Genomic DNA, 16854 nt, shown 5'->3' with positions numbered 1-16854 from the left:
GAATAAAAAGTCCTAAAATTGCATCTAGAATCTAATACAGTAGTAAAATACAGAGTGTTCCATAAGACATTTTAAAGTTAGCCGCCATATTGGAAAATGGTGGCCATTTTTTAAACATTGGAATTCATATTTTTAATCTCATGAAAAACTAGTTGAAGTTCCCCATTTAATGTTCTCTTTAAATCTAATAGTTTCTGAGATACCAATGGTGGCAAAGTTGTTCAACTGTATATACAGGGTGTCCCGGAACTCTCTACCAAAATTTTAGAGCATTGTTCCTGAGTTAAAAACATATGTAAATACCATATTTAAATTGTCCAGAAGAAGTCTTTATTTACTTACACAGTTGCCATTTTGTTTTTTCACTTATTATTTTTTTCTAAAAAACGGTTAAACATACAAAATTGAAACTTCGCACAAAAATTTATAAAAACTAAGCAATGCTAGAAAAAATTGTGAAAATTTTCCAAATTCATCAAACAAAATGGCGGCCATTTAAAATTTTTTTTCTCAAATGACTCAAAAACAGTTGATTTTATAAACATTTTAAATGGCCGCCATTTTGTTTGATGAATTTGTAAAAGTTGCTTAGTTGTCATAAACGTTTGTGCAAAGTTTCAATTTCGTATGTTAAACCATTTTTTAGAAGCAAATTAATAAGTGAAAAAAACAAAATGGCGGCTGTGTAAGTAAATAAGGACTTCCGGTCAACTTAAAAATGGTTTTTACATACGTTTCTAACTCAGGAACAATGCTCTAAAATTTTGGTACAGTAGAGTCCCGCAAACTCGGCGTAATGTGGACTGGAAGGGTGTTGAGTTTGTGAAATGCTGGGTTAATGGGAACTAGTGTTAAAATAACAACAATACAATTTTTAAGCTTTTTAACCACATTTTTTATTAATATTTATATTACAAGTCAGTATTAGGTCATCAGATATAGCACAACAAATCCTTGGTACGAGTTGTGAATGATTTGACTTGAGCTGGCTTGAGTCCATGTTTAACTCGGACAAAAAAAATCACTAATTTTCTGAGCCAGGTGATGGCCGAGTTATCCAGACTGCCGGGTTATCGAGTGCCGAGTTTGCGGGACTTTACTGTACTTGTATTGACAATATTATTTCTAACTTGCAGACAAAAAAATACTATCAGTTTAGTTTTAGACATAGGTGCATCAGACCACAAAGTTTTACTTTTGTCATTTGAGAAAATGTCCTCTCCAAGCCTTAAGGGTGTAAACAAAAAACTTACTCGGAAGTTTACAGAAACAAATTTTCAAACTTTTGAAAACACATTACACAATGTTAATTGGAACCCTTTTGAAACCTTTAATGTAGATACAAATTACAATAAATTTCTTACACACTTTCTAAATTCATTCAACGAGGCATTCCCCAAAACAGTAGATCGTCCAAACAATCTCGAGTGCCGAGTTTGCGGGACTTTACTGTAGAGAGTTCCGGGACACCCTGTATATTTTAGACTTGTTTGCAAATTTTCTTATAGTTATTAATTGAAGAAAATAACTAGAAACACATGATTCAATTTGAAAATATATTTAAAAAAACAATAAATTACAAATCGGTAAACAATTAGCAAATCAGTTTTTAAGAGCACAAACTATTAAATATTGATCCGCCATTAGCTGTGAATCTCACTATCGGTTGACAAAGCTGGTCTGTGTTGGAACCAGCACACAGCACCTACAACAGACAATGGCACAAGCTAGGCTGATTATTGCTTAGTTATGAATTTATTATAATGTGACATATTTTCCTTGGAGTTCAATCATTGTATTATTCTTTTAGGGTTCACAATTTTCTATATCCTAGATTTCAACCAATACTACTTTATAAACATAGTTATGCAATGAACAAACTATTAAGCAAAATATTAATATCAGCAAGCTGAATCAAAATTATGGTGTTAGCGCTGGAGTGGCAGTTATATTTAGACAAACATTCGGAAGGCCAAAAAAAGCAGATTTCATTTTTCACAGCTCACAAAACACTTTAAAACCCGAAAACTAAAAACCTTGATTTGTTCGCCGATGAGCTGCGTGCGAGATCACATTAAGCTTCACCAGTTCGTCTCAAATGTCCTACATTTTCATAATCAGACAGGAGCTAGAATCATCATAATCTCCCATGACCAGGACTGATTGAGTATTGAGAAATGGACTGTCTCACTCAGCTTTTCTGTCAAGACCAGTGCCGGATTTAGGGTACTTGCGGCCCTAGGCCAAATTACTTGAGCGGCCCTCCCCCTTTGGTGGAAATTCCTTGCGATCGTGGAAGTAATCGTGAATATCTCCTATGCATCAAGGGGACATCATCATCAACAACCGTGATCTTGGATGAATTCATGGATATCTCTCCTATACCAAGTCAAAGCCCATCATAGGTATCCGTGACCGTGGCAAAATCGTAAACATCCCCCGCGGGCTGCAACAAAGGGACATAATCCTCGACACTCGTGACCACGGCGAAATTGTGATCATATCCCGTGAGCTGTGACTTTGAGGACATCATCACCATCACCCGCGACTGCAGTAAAATCGTGAACATCTCCCGCAGCCCGCAATCACGGGGACATCATCATTGACACTCGCGACTGTGGCAAAATCCTTAACATCTCCCACGAAGCAGCAATTACAGGGACATCATTATCTACACTTGCGATCGCGGCTAATTCATGTTAAAAACATCTCCCGTGGACTGCGATCATGAGGACATCATCATCGTCACCTGCGGCCGTACCGAAATTGTAAACATCCTCCTAGGGAAGCCATACGGGGACATCCTCATTGACACCCCAGCCCCGGCAAAATCGTTAACATCTCCCATGAGTCGCAATCACGGGGACACCATCATCAACACTCGCGGCCGTGGTGAAATCATAAACATCTGCCGAATGAAGTGCGAAGTGAATCATTATCGTCACCTGTGATCGCGGCAAACTGGTGGTTTAAAATAATTATTTTTTATCTAAACAAATATTTTTCAATCCTCTGCGGCCCCCTTTTGCTTGCGGCCCTAGGCGGCGGCCTAATCGGCCTAGTGGTAAATCCGGCACTGGTCAAGACTTCGCAAAGAAATACAGAGGCATACAAAGTTGTCAGCTACTGAGCAGGATGCTGCTATGTCTGAAGATGTGGCGACTCCAGGTCCATCACCCCACCATGACCATACAGCATCACAGAGGCCAGATGGGTCGCCGGAATGGTCTCCCCCGGAAACGTCACCAGACAACCAGCTGGTATAAAATCTATGTCCACGACCGGAATCGTACCCCCCCCCAAGGGTTTGACATGTAATTGATCAAAGTCTAGTTTATACGAACTAATTATGTTATTAATTTTAATTCAAACAAGTAGAAACGGAAAGGTCTCCCCTATGTACACCCCCGAATCGTCTCCCCCTGAAACGCTACCCCTAGTAGGGCTGGGCTGCTTTGGCAGCCTACCTGCTACCCGTCCTCCCCAGCCGATTGTTCTGAGGGTCGGCTGCTAGTTCATTCGCTTGGACAACCGTTTTGCCACAGAAAAAATAGCAGACGTTGTGGTGGAATATCAATCAGTAGATTTAGAAGTGTATGAACGTCTAAGACGACTAAATAATACGAGCCATAGTTTGACTTTAAAAAATGATTATTTCATAAAAAAAACTACCAACGATAATGGGTAAAGTATACATTTTTCTGTTGCATTAAATAGTAGCTATACTTATCAACATCAGTAAACTTGCCTTACACCCAATGGTAATTGTTTAGCAACACATTTGTTAAAAATAGAATGATTTCTAAATGTATAAAAAATAATAGCATTGTTTTAGGTTTGGCCCCGATTTAATTAATAATTGGAAAATTAGAAATAAAACAGATTATTAAATAAGAGTAAACATATTAATCTCTTTTAGGGTGACTAATCCCTTAAATTTAACGAAATATTTAATTGTTACTAATTAACAATTGATTACAAATACGTTAATGATACTATTCTAAAGGTTATGCCAAGAAGTACCTTAATTCAGAAACAGCCTAGGCTAGATTAATATCACAGTATCTATATCTCAGTATTTCTGCAGACCCCTCATCAAATCCAGCTCTAAGACTAAACCCACAAGAAACTTATCACAAGTCCTCTTTTGCCTTCCAAACATCATCAATAGCAGAAAATACACAAAATATCCATCCAATACCATACCCAACAATCAACAAAATCCCACCTTGGTGTTTTCGACCCCCGAAAACTGAGCTAGAACTTCCAGGATTCACCTCAAAAAAAGATCATATAGAAATACAAAGAGCCGTGGCCATAGAAATGATAAACACAAGGTACAACAACTATTACAAGATCTACACTGATGGGTCGTTGGACCCCACCAAACCAAAATCTGGAGCCGGCTATTTCACAGAACACTCCAATACCTCCTTTTTTGTTCCAACAAATTCGTGCTCAAGCACCGAAACCGAGCTTCTTGCCATCAACGCAGCAGCTGCCCACTGCATAAGTTTGGAGAGTGAGAACATATGCATCCTCAGCGATTCAAAAAGCGCACTACAGCTTCTAAAACAATATAAGCCTTCAAACTATTATCATATAACAGAAGAAATATTTCATCTCCTGGATCTAGCTTCAGGCAAAAATATTTGTTTACAATGGATACCGGGTCACTGCGGACTGCATGGAAATGAAGAAGCTGATAAAATAGCAAAAGCAGCCTCCAACATGCATCCAATACCACCGAAGCAACCAACTCTCTCCAGTTGCATAGCCACAGCTCACAGAACTCTGAGACACAGGTGGGTAGAGAGATGGAACAATGAACCTACTGGCCGCCATCTTTATAGCCTCCTCAAAGAACCCAACAACATCGAAGTCTTCAAACACCTTCCCAGATCAGTAGCATCGTTTGCCTCAAGAGCAAGAATAGGACATATAATTACACAGTCCAATCTCTTCCGATTTAACCTGGCAGAGTCACCCCTGTGTCTTGTTTGTCAATTGGAAGAAGAGACTCTAGAACACATCCTCCTGCATTGTCCCAGCAAGTCAGACGGGAGAGATGAGCTAAAGAGAAAACTCCAACCTGACTGTTCCCTCAAAAGAATCCTAACTGAGCCTAACTGTTGGAGATTAGCAAGCTATGTATACGAGAGACACCGTGTGGTCGGCATCACTTGAAGCTGGAAGCACGCACCAAGAAGTAAGAAGTAAGTAGATTAATATCACTGAAATAGAGTCAAAATACACCGTATCCCAAAAACACTGAACAATTTTAAATTGTTATATAATACGTCCAGGCATACCTAGTCTATTTTGAAGGTGATCATATGATAACTGAGCTCATAAAGTTTTGTTCAATATCAATTTTAACTATCAGCTGATTCATTGTTGTCGCTTGAAACTTGAAATTTCAAAATATTGCCCTGTCATTAAGCAGGCACCATGAACGCACAAGAGAAAGCGCAATGTGTTGAGTGGTACATTCAAAGTAAGTCAATTGCAGTGTAAAGACAATTTAGAAGACGCTATGGTCAACGTCCTCCATCACGGAACAGCATTCGAGCCTGGTATGACAAATTTATGTTAACTTGAAGCTTACAACATTTAAAAGGTAATGGTAGGCCTAAAATCCAAAATGAATTGATTGAAAACGTGTAACATTTTTTTCTTCACGACCCTCGAAAGTCTGTTCGCTGTGAGGCACGTGAGTTAAATCATTGACTATATAACACTATAGTCAATTGTTAAATTCGTCAAAATCTAGCATTCATAGAATATTAAAGAAAAATTTAAATATGAAAGCTTATAAATTGCAAATTCTACAACAAATAACCCCAGATGACAAACTTAAACACAAACGATGTACTTTGCAATTACTGTACTTGATTGTTTGTTTACTGATAAAAACTTTGTAAAAAAGATAGTGTTTTCTGATGAAGCAACGTTCCACGTTTGTGGAAAAGTGAATAAACATAACGTACAAATATGGGACACTGAAAATCCATATGAAATTTGAGAGCATATTCGAGATAGCCCCAAGTTGAATGTCTGGTGCGCTATATCTTATGACAGACTTATTGGTCTGTTTTTCTTCCAGAAAAAAATTAATAAATGGAAACATTTATCTAGATATGTTAGAAAACTTTGCATATCCGCAGTTGGAAGACCTTCAGCCCAACGTGATTTTCCAACAAGACGGTGCCCCACCGCACTGGAAATTATTTGTAAGAGAATCACTCTACCAAACCTTCCCCTTTCGATGGATTGGATGTGACGGTCCAATACGCTGGCCCCCACGGTCCCAAGACCTAACACCCTGTGATTTTTTTATCTGGAGTTTCATCATGGACCAAGTTTATAGTACAGAAGTCTCCGATGTCGGAGAATTGAGACAAAGGATAAATGCAGCCTTTACTAACATTACTGAAGAAATGCGCCATAGAGTGTGGGCTGAATTGGACAGCCGTATTGACTATCTTTTTGCCAAAAATGGCAAGCATATTAAAATTCATTAACACATATGATATCAATCAAAACTTAGGAATATTTGTATAAGTTAAAATGTAATTAGTTTATTGTGTGATTGAATAAACTTTTTATACGTAAATAAAATTGTTCAGTCTTTTTTGGGACACGGTGTATAATGAAAGTATAATCAAAATATCAGAATCACTTTAAATCGAGAAGATGACTTGCAATCAGTGTTGATATACCAATAAATTAGTTTTGTTATAAGATGTATATGTTTAGAAAACCTTTTTGCTACTGAAGTTTGCTAAATTATGTTTCATAATTACTAAGGGGAATATATACGTGAGTTCAAATTTTAGTATGCAATCAAAATATAAAAATATTGAGCTGTAAACGTGCATTACATCGCTTAAACGATAGTAACATTCGTATATACTTCAATTAATGTATCACAACGTACTGCCAATTAAAATAAAATAAAACAAATATAGGATTTTGTAACAAAGTTTGGAAGACAGGTACTTAAATTGAGAAATAAATACATACAATGAGTACTAAATCGTCTATTAGGCCTATACATTTTAATTAAGAATTTAAAATATAATTTAAAACATTAAAATAATGAAAAAGAAAAATCAAGTGCACAAAAAATAAAAAATCATTAGTAGGCCTATCCGAAAAAACTTTAATACTGTAAAAAAATAACGTTTTACTAAGTTGTAGATTAGGCCTAAGGTTATCTGTACATATCAACCTATGCTCTTATTTAAGATTTCCTTCTGACTCCTTGCGGGATGTCCCCATGATGTGACAGAAAACTGACAGTCTTCAAAACGTTGTTTTAGGTGTGCTGTTTATGTACCAAATCTTATTGATTTATCTATTGCCGTTTAGAAAATATTAAGCCCATGCGGGACTTTATAAAAACACACTGTCTATGTGACCGTGAGCGCGGTAACTCGGGCAACAACGCTGTGATTTTGATGAGATTCGGTACAAACGTGTAAGCCTAAGTTTATTAGAACGAGTTCGTGAACCAGCATAATCGGCCTGGTGCGTCTGAATTGCGAACACGTCCAAAATGCTGGAGACTGAACATAAGTCGTCAAGATTGCGCACAAATATTTAGAATCGGAGAAAATGGAAGAGTCACTGTTTCTTGAAATGTATGGAAGTTTTAATACAATTGTTTTAAATTTAATGTTTTAACACTTGACTTGGCATGTACAAAAACGCAAAGAGTGGAAGAGTAAACGGGTAAGCAAGAATTAATATGGGTGGGTTTCATCGATTTCCACTAGAGTGTGCAATTAATTAATTGTCATATCTTATAAGACAATAAGATATTTTATTGACCGTTAAGTAATTACAAAATACAATAGGTCTTGTCAATTTTAAAATACATAGCTACATAAAATAAGAAATTATATGGCGAGTCAGGTACGGAGTCAGGTAGGATGTGGTATTGGCTTACGGACTATTAAACATAAATCATAAATAATTTAAGGACAAAACAATTAATAAACATTTCAGAACAAAATAACAAAACAAGCCTAAACTATCACAATTTCTCGCTCAAAGTATTCTTCCACCAAGTACATGGGATTTTCCAGTAGCCATTTATAAAGTTTAGATAGAAACATTTTATCAGACTTTAAATTGACTAGGCAAGATGGTAATTTATTGTATAATATCACAGCAAAATAATCATGATATTTTTGTGCCTTAGCTAACCTACATCTAGTAATATATATTTTGTACCTAAATATAGTATTGTAATCATGAACATCACATCTAAATCTAAAATTATCAATATCTTTTCTTAAATTTCTAATGACTTCAAAAATATACAGATTTATCACAGTTAAAATACCAGTTTGTAAAAACAAAGGTCTGCAGTGTTCTGACTTTGATTCATTTGCCAATATTCTAATAATTCTTTTCTGCTTGGTTAAAACTCTTAACTAAAACGTATTGGCAAGTTTCATTATTTTTTATTTAGTAAATAACTAACCAAACTTTTCTTTAACTATGTTAAACAAACTTGTTTGGTTCAGGTATTCTTGGGAGGGATACCTGAGGTGGGGAAGTCTAAACTTTTTTTACAAAAAAAACTTTCCGCTATAAATACAGTTGTACTCTACGAATTAACGCAAATTACACACTACTATACTTAGGATTATGTTCTCTTGCAAACTGTTAAGTTCTACGTAAACCTTTGTTCTACGTAATAATATTCTGTGAACGATAGGTAAATTTAAATGTGTAACTTTTCAAAACAATGGGTGACCGTTCATTGAATAACTGTACTACTTCCATGTCAATTTAGTTATTTAAAATCAGCAGTTAAGTGTGAAATCATGAAATAAAGTGAATGTGACATTGTTGCTTTTTCCCTGTCAACGCAAACGTAAACAGTGTGAGCTTTTTCCCTTTATTGCCGAAGAAACTAACCAATATTTACTTTCTAAACTCTTTTTACGGGAAAGAGTTCTTCACCAATATCAAATCAGGAATATTCTCAATGCATTTATTTTACCATAAAACTCAGATAATTTTTTTAATGTATATTATATACAGCATTTATTGCTCAATGTTTACAATTTAAGAATTAGGAAATGTGAAAATATGTTTGTCAAGTGTATACTGTATTAAGATGCTGCGTGGTTTAAGCATGCTCATAGTATTACGAGTTGATTCCTTACTTCATTAGTACTATCACTATAAACATTTCATTTCATTTCCACGTGTTTCAAATACATTTTATGACGGAAAAAACTATATGCAATTTATACAACATCATTTGATGTATAAAATTAATGGGAAATGTCTAGAGAAGGTACGATATCGAAGTGTTAATTTGTATTTATCTTAATATTGACAAAATTTGCGTAATAATACAAAATCCTTCCCATTCATACGAGTTCAGTCGAGCGGTGGTAATTTGGGACAGCCTCTACCCTTGTGAACAATAGCTGGCTCTGAACAGAAGCTATGATGTCTGCTAATCAAACTACGGAAAATACCCCAGGTGGGTCAGCGCCTAGGCGTGAATCCCACCCCTCCATCTTGGAGGGCTTGCCCATGGATTCTGGGGAGGGCAAATTATCAGACAATGTTTCAGAGACGAAGGTGGAGGGGGGCAAAGAGGCTTTTGCCAGGAGCTCCCTCACTGCTAGATCTCCACAAAATCTTGGTATCGACGACGTTCAAATGCTTGAGGAAGCACACAGGGCTTTGGCGGGTAGTGTGGCTGACTCAAGCGCCCATTCAAATCTAACCCTGGGCTCTACCTCTGAGGTGGCAACACCGGATCTGTGCGTAGAGACCCAGGCATGTGCAACTGTTCCAGAACAGGAGAGAAGACAACGGCCATCTTTACCCCCTAGTGTGTGGAGGACACAGGTCAGGGCAAGGAAGGAGGCTGAGGGTACTTGGCTTTCAAAAGCTGAGTACAAAAAATCCAAAGGGTTTGTCAACAAGCCCAAGAGGAAAAGGCAGGCTGAAACTCCCAGTCCTGCTGGAGGAGAGGGCTCTGGTATTTCTCCTATGCGCAGAGTTTCAGGTCCACCGCAGCAGCATCAGACTCAGCAGACTCCAAAGCGGCCGAGAAGGTGGGATGTCCCACCCCCGCCGCCAAGGAGCGCTGCAGAGGGCGATGCCAGCAAGGACTTGACCTTCAAGGACCAACTCTCGGGCTGGAAGATGGCGATTGTTCCGGAGAACTATCCTGACGATAGGTTCACTGATGAACAATTTTGCTTGTTGCAGGAGAAACTGTTTGAGATGGTTATTATGGCCGCCACTCCTCAGCAGATCCTGAAAACCTACAAGGACAAAGGTGCCCTCGCAGTCTTGTGCGGAAACGAGGAGACCAGAGATTGGCTCAAGGAGGTGGCTGTTGGTCTGGGTCCGGTGGGCGTGGGGGGGCCGAGTGTGATTGTGGGGGATCATAAAGATCTCCTGCGTACCACCAAGGTCCTTCTCCATACCGACTGGATCCTGGCCAGGAAAGATCCTAAAGAAATCTTTGAGTTTGTCCAGAAGCTGAATCCTGGACTGTCAACCAGAGACTGGAGAGTGGTCAGTTGCAAGCGAGAGGCGGAACACCAAACTCTGGTTCTGGCAATTGACTGCGGGAGTGCCAAGTTCCTGAGGGACAGGGGCTGGAGGATTTTCTTGGGTATAACAAGGGTTCAACTCAAGGTTCTTTCAGGTGCTCCTGATGACGATCCGAATACTGCAGGCGAACCTACAGCACAGTAAAGCTGCCACTGCGGTACTCTGTGCGAGTACTGCGGGTGGGGCTTTTGACTTTGCCCTTATCCAGGAACCCTGGGTTAGAGACGGCAATATAACGGGAATGGGGGTCTCTAGGGGCCAGGTATTCTCGGCTCAGGTCCGGAATCCTAGAACCTGCATTTGGACTAGTAATGACACCATTTGTGTGCCGGTTCTGGAATTTTGTTCCAGAGACATCACGACGGTAGAGGCCAAATGCAGGGAGTCCGGACGGCGTCTTCTACTTGCTTCAGTATATATGCCGCAAGATGAGCCCACGCAGCCTCCGCAAGAGGAAGTTAGGAAGCTGGTCGAGCACTCGGCCAGGACCGGCGACGACCTCGTGCTGGGCTGTGACTCCAACTCCCACAACACTGCTTGGGGATGTAGGAATAATAACGCAAGAGGTAAGGCACTTCTTGAATACTTAGCCTCTAATGGTCTAATGATTGCTAATGTCGGTTCAGAACCAACTTTTCATAGCAGGGTTGGGGAATCTGTAATAGATCTTACTATAACCAACGTGGGGATCAGTCACAGAATTCTGGATTGGAGGGTATCCCAGGAACCTTCCCTCTCTGACCACAGACATATCATGTTCAACATTGGTAACTTTTCCTTGGAAAAGATTGAGTTCAGGAATCCCAGAAAGGCAGATTGGGATATGTACAGATCAACTCTTAAAGAGCGCATTGAATGCTTTGACACACAGTTCCCTTGGGTCAGAGACACCAACACGCTAGACCTTGCCTCTGTTAGCTTAGGCGAGGCCATTGTCATGTCCTTTGACGAGAGCTGCCCGCTAACGGTGAGGAAGCAGGGTAAAGTGAGTTGGTGGACCACAGAGCTCACCAGCCTGAAAAAGAGAGTCAGGTCTCAGTTCAGGTGGGCAAAGAGGACAAATAATTGGGATGGCTACCATAGATTGCTAACCCAATATAACATGGCTGTAAGGAGGGCCAAAAGGCTCTCCTGGAAACATTTCTGTAGCAAGCTAGAAAGTGTTAAGAGATACATCTAGGATATACACTGTCCTAACAAAGGACAACTCCTCCAAGCTAGGCCCCCTCAAGGAGCCTGGGGGAGATATGCTGTATGTACCTAAGGAAGTGCTAAAGCTCATGGCGGCCACCCACTTCCCTGGCTGCATCATCCCAAGCGAGCCATTGGTGCCGGAGGATGAGGAACAAGCTGTCGCAAGGGCAAACAACACTCGGTGGAGGGTTGCGTGCCACATTGTGACACACAGTCGTGTGAGATGGGCCATAGGGTCACTCATCCCATACAAATCACCTGGACCTGACGAGGTAAGACCTGTCTGTCTCCAGCAAGGTATCGATATATTACTTCCGGCAATGAGTAAGTTGTTCAGGGCCAGCTTGGCCCTGGGACACATTCCCCCGGCCTGGAGCATCTCAAGGGTGGTTTTCATCCCAAAACCTGGTAAGGCAAGTTACACGGATCCCAAGTCCTTCCGTCCCATCTCTCTGTCCGCGTTCCTGTTGAAGACCTTAGAGAAACTGGTGCTGAGGTATGTGGGGGACACAGTCCTCAGAGTCAATCCCCTACATAGAAACCAGCACGCCTATACCCCAGGAAGATCCTGTGACTCTGCCCTACATCACCTGGTAAGCAGAATCGACAAGGCGTTTGAGTTCAAGGAGATTGCCCTTGGGGCTTTCCTTGACATCCAGGGCGCCTTTGACAACACTGAAACCCAGGCTGTAATCAATGCTGCCAGAGCTCGTGGATTCCATGAGGTGGTGTGCAGGTGGGTAGAGTCTCTACTTAAGAGGAGGAAGGTAAGACTCTCTCTTCACAATGAGGTTCTGGAGGCCAGGACCACACGAGGGTGTCCACAGGGGGGTGTACTCTCTCCTCTTCTCTGGAACCTTGTTGTGGACGACCTAATTAGATCTCTCAGTGATAGTGGTGTATTCGTTCAAGGATACGCGGACGACATTGTGATACTAGTTATGGGTAAATTCAACAACACGGTCTCCGACCTCATGAACACAGCCTTGAGGTCAGTTGGACAATGGTGCACTGAGGTTGGCCTTTCTATCAACCCCTCCAAAGTGGCGGTTATCCCCTTCACGAGGAGGCGCGATCTAAATGGCATAGGACCTCTGAGACTACAAGACACAGTGCTTGAAATGCAGAATCAGGTAAAGTACCTGGGGGTGGTATTGGACCGAAAGCTGCAATGGGGGCCACAACTCCAAAAGGTCATTGATCGAGGTAAGTGGTCACTCATGGCCTGCAGACGTATGGTGGGAGGAACCTGGGGGCTCAAGCCGGCGCTCATGCACTGGCTATTTGTCTCCAAGGTAAGGCCCGCCATGACATACGGCTCACTCGTGTGGTGGCCCAAGATGGACTCAGTGTCGGCGGTGAGAGATGTGGCTGCCGTCCAAAGACTCGCCTGTCTCATCATCACGGGCGCAATGAGCAGCTGTCCGGGAGCCTCACTGGACTGCCTTCTCAACCTCACTCCGATTGACCTGCATGTCAAGGTCACTGCGAGGAGGACTGCCTACAGACTCCAGTGTGAAAACCTTTGGTTGGATGTTGGAGGATCCCGAGGTCACTCTCGGATCACTCAGCAGGTAAGAGGGGAGGTAATGGACATGCCCTCGGATCATATGCCGACTCGATTCTTCTTCGCCAGACCATTCACTGTCCTCCTTCCGTCCAGGGATGAGTGGATGTCCGGTGGGAATCCTCTTCCACAAGGCGACCTTGAATGGTATACTGATGGTTCTAAGGTAAGAAGTGGGACTGGGGCTGGAATTCATGGAGTGCAGTACGGGGTGGACATTTGTCTTCCTATGGGCACTCACCCAACTGTGTTCCAGGCCGAAATGACTGCGATTATGGTATGTGCTAGGGAAAACCTGAGGCTAGGCTTCAGGGATATCAACATTTCCATTTTCACAGACAGCCAGGCTGCGCTCAAAGCGCTTGACTCCTATGAATTCAATTCTAAGGTGGTCTGGGACTGCCTTTCTGCGGTATGTGACCTGGGCAGGCGCAACAAGGTAACGCTCTGTTGGGTTCCTGGGCACTCAGTTATAGAAGGGAATGAGGTGGCTGACAGGCTAGCAAATGTCGCGTCAGCCTCAGACTTCGTGGGACCACAGCCTTTCTGTGGAATCTCTCGTGGGCATGCATGTCACTCAGTCATGGCATGGGCTCAGGAGGAACACAGGAAAAGATGGGTTAGGCTTCAGCACCATAGGGTAAGTAAGCTCACCCTCTTCTCCCCTTCCCAGACGGTCGCCTCCAATGCCCTACGCTTGGACAGGAGGCGACTCAGACAGATCACAGGAATGGTCACTGGACATGGCTTTCTGAAATTACACCTGCATCGCTTGAGGATCCACAATGGTGACACTGCGTGCAGGAAATGTGGGCAATCAGAGGAGACTGCTGATCACCTACTCTACGACTGCACAGCTCTGAATGAGGTAAGGGACAGTACTCTTGGTGCAATGACAAGGGGCAGACACCTTCCTCAGGAGGAGCTCATTGACAGGATGCTGGAGTTCATTAAGCAACTCAGGTTTGACGGACTCTGAAGTACCATGTGGGGAGCGCAAAAAGCCCATCAGTGGCTGACGTGCAACAGGACAAGGTCCGCCCCTACAGAATCAATCAATCAATCAATAGCTGGCTCGAATCACGAGCCCGAGCCCCTTCGGCAGGTATACCGGGGGGAGACCTTTCCGGGGTGTGCATTTTGAAAACGATCGGGGGTAACGTATCCGGTTAACATCAATTGCAATTAGAATGTCTGGTAATTGTATATCATAAGTGAAAATAATTATCTAAATAATATGCAAACTCAAAAATAACTCGTCATATCGACGAGTGCTTGCTGCAACTGAACGGAAACATCACCCCCCCGGTCTCTGACGTCAATATGACGTAGGGGGGAGATGTTTCTGGGGGAGACCTTTCCGCGTCCCCGGCCAGATGATGTGCCTACCCTGGCCAGCCTCAACACCTTCCCTCCTCTCACCCTTACAGCATAGTGAAAGTAACAAGTGCAAAAGTGGTAGTGAAAAGCAGAGTACAAGTTGTAACTACAAGCAGAGTACAAGTAGTACTAATAGTAAAGATATTTTTTTAGAGAAATAGATAATTTTACTGATGCACAGGTCAAGTTAGGGTCCGATAGCTGATAGTTCTGGGTCGCTGCTGGATGTAGGATTACATGTTGTAAGACATGGATTGTTAGGCCATACATTTTTCCAAGATTTGATCAAAGTTGTGCTTTTCACTTGTTGCCAAGCATATGCAACATTCAAAATGGCGTCCTTAATGTTGAAAGCTTTCAAAATCGCTGCAATATCAGCATCAGGTTGACTGACAACATCCATAAGAATGCGCTTTTTGTAGTGAGCTTTGAGAGTTTTTATCACATTTTGATCCATGGGCTGGATTAAAGCTGTGGTATTTTTTGGTAGGAACATAGCTTCAATGTAGCCATCAGCAGTTTTGATTTTCAATTCATCAGCATCAGGATGTCCTGGCGCATTATCCAGTAAAAGAAGGGCTTTCATTGGTGACTTGTTCTTCTTTAATTCAGCCTTAACTTGTGGAACGAAGCTGTTAGTGTACCAGTCATGAAAAACTTCTTTTGTGACCCAAGCACGACTTTGTGACTTGTAAGTTACTGGCAGAGATTCAACCTTGACATTTTTGAATGCTCGAGGGTTTTTTGATTTTCCTACAACAAGCAGTTTTAAAGCATGAGTGCCTGATGCATTAGCACACACCATAAGCGTGAGTCGTTCTTTTTGCAATTTCCTTCCAGACACTTTTTTTTTCCTCATCACTTACAAATGTTTCTGCCGGGAGCTGTCGCCAATTCAACCCGGTTTCATCGGCGTTGTACAGTTGCTCGGGAACTAAACCAAGCTCAGTAATTTTTTTGTCCAACATTTCAATGAACGCATCAATCTCAGACTTGTCAGCAGATACCTTTTCACCACTCATCTTCATAAACCGTATACCATGGCGTTTTTGAAGTTTTCGAACCATCCATGACTAGCTCGAAAATCATCCTTCTTTGTTATTTCTGTGTAGAAATATTGAGCTTTTTGTTTAAGTATGTCTCCGGAAATAGGAGCATTCCGTGTGCGTTGTTGTTTAAACCAAATGAACAGTGCTTCTTCCACCTCAGGAAACTCGCTTGTTCTCAGTGTTTTCCTGTTTAAAGCGTCGTCTTCAACAGACTTCATAAACCCTTCAATTTTTTCTCTCTTCTTCATTACATCATAGATCGTAGGCCGTCCGATGTCATAACATTTCACTACTGCAGTCGGCGTTTCACCGCTATCTATTCTTTTAATAATCTCCCACTTCTCCGATATTGTTAAAGTTTTGTGTTTCCGTTTAACACCACTTGTACTAGCCATTTCACACAACTACTGTACTGTACTGTACACGAACACTTGCACTTACTAACAAAGGTACGACTGCAACGGAAAAGTGTACTACACGTCTTGAAAGTCAACTGAACACTGAACGGAAGGGCTCCGTCGGCAACGAGACGTGAGTCACAGTGTTTCATGTCACTGCATGCTTATTTTTGCTCCCGTAGCGGCGCCTGACGGCGCGTCGGATTTCACAGCGTCGGACTTGCGAGGGCGGGCTGTAGTACAATAAGTTGTCTGAGGGTGACAAACATTCGGTCAACTTGTACCGACAATTTTAATCTAATATGATTTTAATAATGTTTATTCTGTACACTTATTGACAATTTATTTTAAACTTTTAGGTTGCAAGGTGAAAGGGAATTGATTGTTAATGAAATCGAGCCACACCCAGTAACAGATGAAAATTCCAACAATTTAAACTCTGTTGCAGAATTACAACCGTAAGTACAAAATCGATGGAATATAATAGTAGGCTATCGTTACATAATAATTATTCTGAGAGTGTAAACTCATTGTGAGGTGAAATTCAAAACGTTTACAGTTCTTTTGTTCATTATTTCCTAAACAAAAATGACGACGAAAAACCTAACGTAACATAATTTTTTAAAATTAATTATTCTACATAAATAATTACAATTTATTTTTT

The 16854-nt window shown here is 41.3% G+C and overlaps 2 protein-coding genes across 2 annotated transcripts in view; both read right to left on the bottom strand.

Annotated features, from left to right (window-relative positions):
• Positions 1–1542: 1542 nt before the first annotated feature.
• Positions 1543–16854, bottom strand: part of LOC128983695 (beclin 1-associated autophagy-related key regulator) — a 114253-nt gene continuing 98941 nt past the window's right edge. Inside the window, exon 11 of the mRNA XM_054403096.1 lies at positions 1543–1705. The gene's annotated coding sequence lies outside the window, so the exon portion shown is untranslated. The remainder of the gene's footprint in view (positions 1706–16854) is intronic.
• On the bottom strand, positions 14931–15602 carry LOC128998508 (jerky protein homolog-like). The gene has a single exon (XM_054424677.1). It carries the CDS (start codon positions 15600–15602, stop codon positions 14931–14933), a length of 672 nt encoding a protein of 223 aa, XP_054280652.1.

This window comes from Macrosteles quadrilineatus, unplaced genomic scaffold (genome assembly GCF_028750875.1).
Source record: "Macrosteles quadrilineatus isolate MER2022 unplaced genomic scaffold, UCM_ALF_1.0 Scaffold_1__1_contigs__length_201487025, whole genome shotgun sequence".
NCBI lineage: Eukaryota > Metazoa > Arthropoda > Insecta > Hemiptera > Cicadellidae > Macrosteles > Macrosteles quadrilineatus.
The sequence above is the reverse complement of the archived record's forward strand: the minus strand, read 5'-3'. Positions and strand labels throughout refer to the sequence as shown.

Excerpts from the sequence above, each read along its gene's own strand:
- LOC128998508 (XM_054424677.1), bottom strand. The coding sequence starts at position 15,602 with ATGAGGAAAAAAAAAGTGTCTGGAAGGAAATTGCAAAAAGAACGACTC.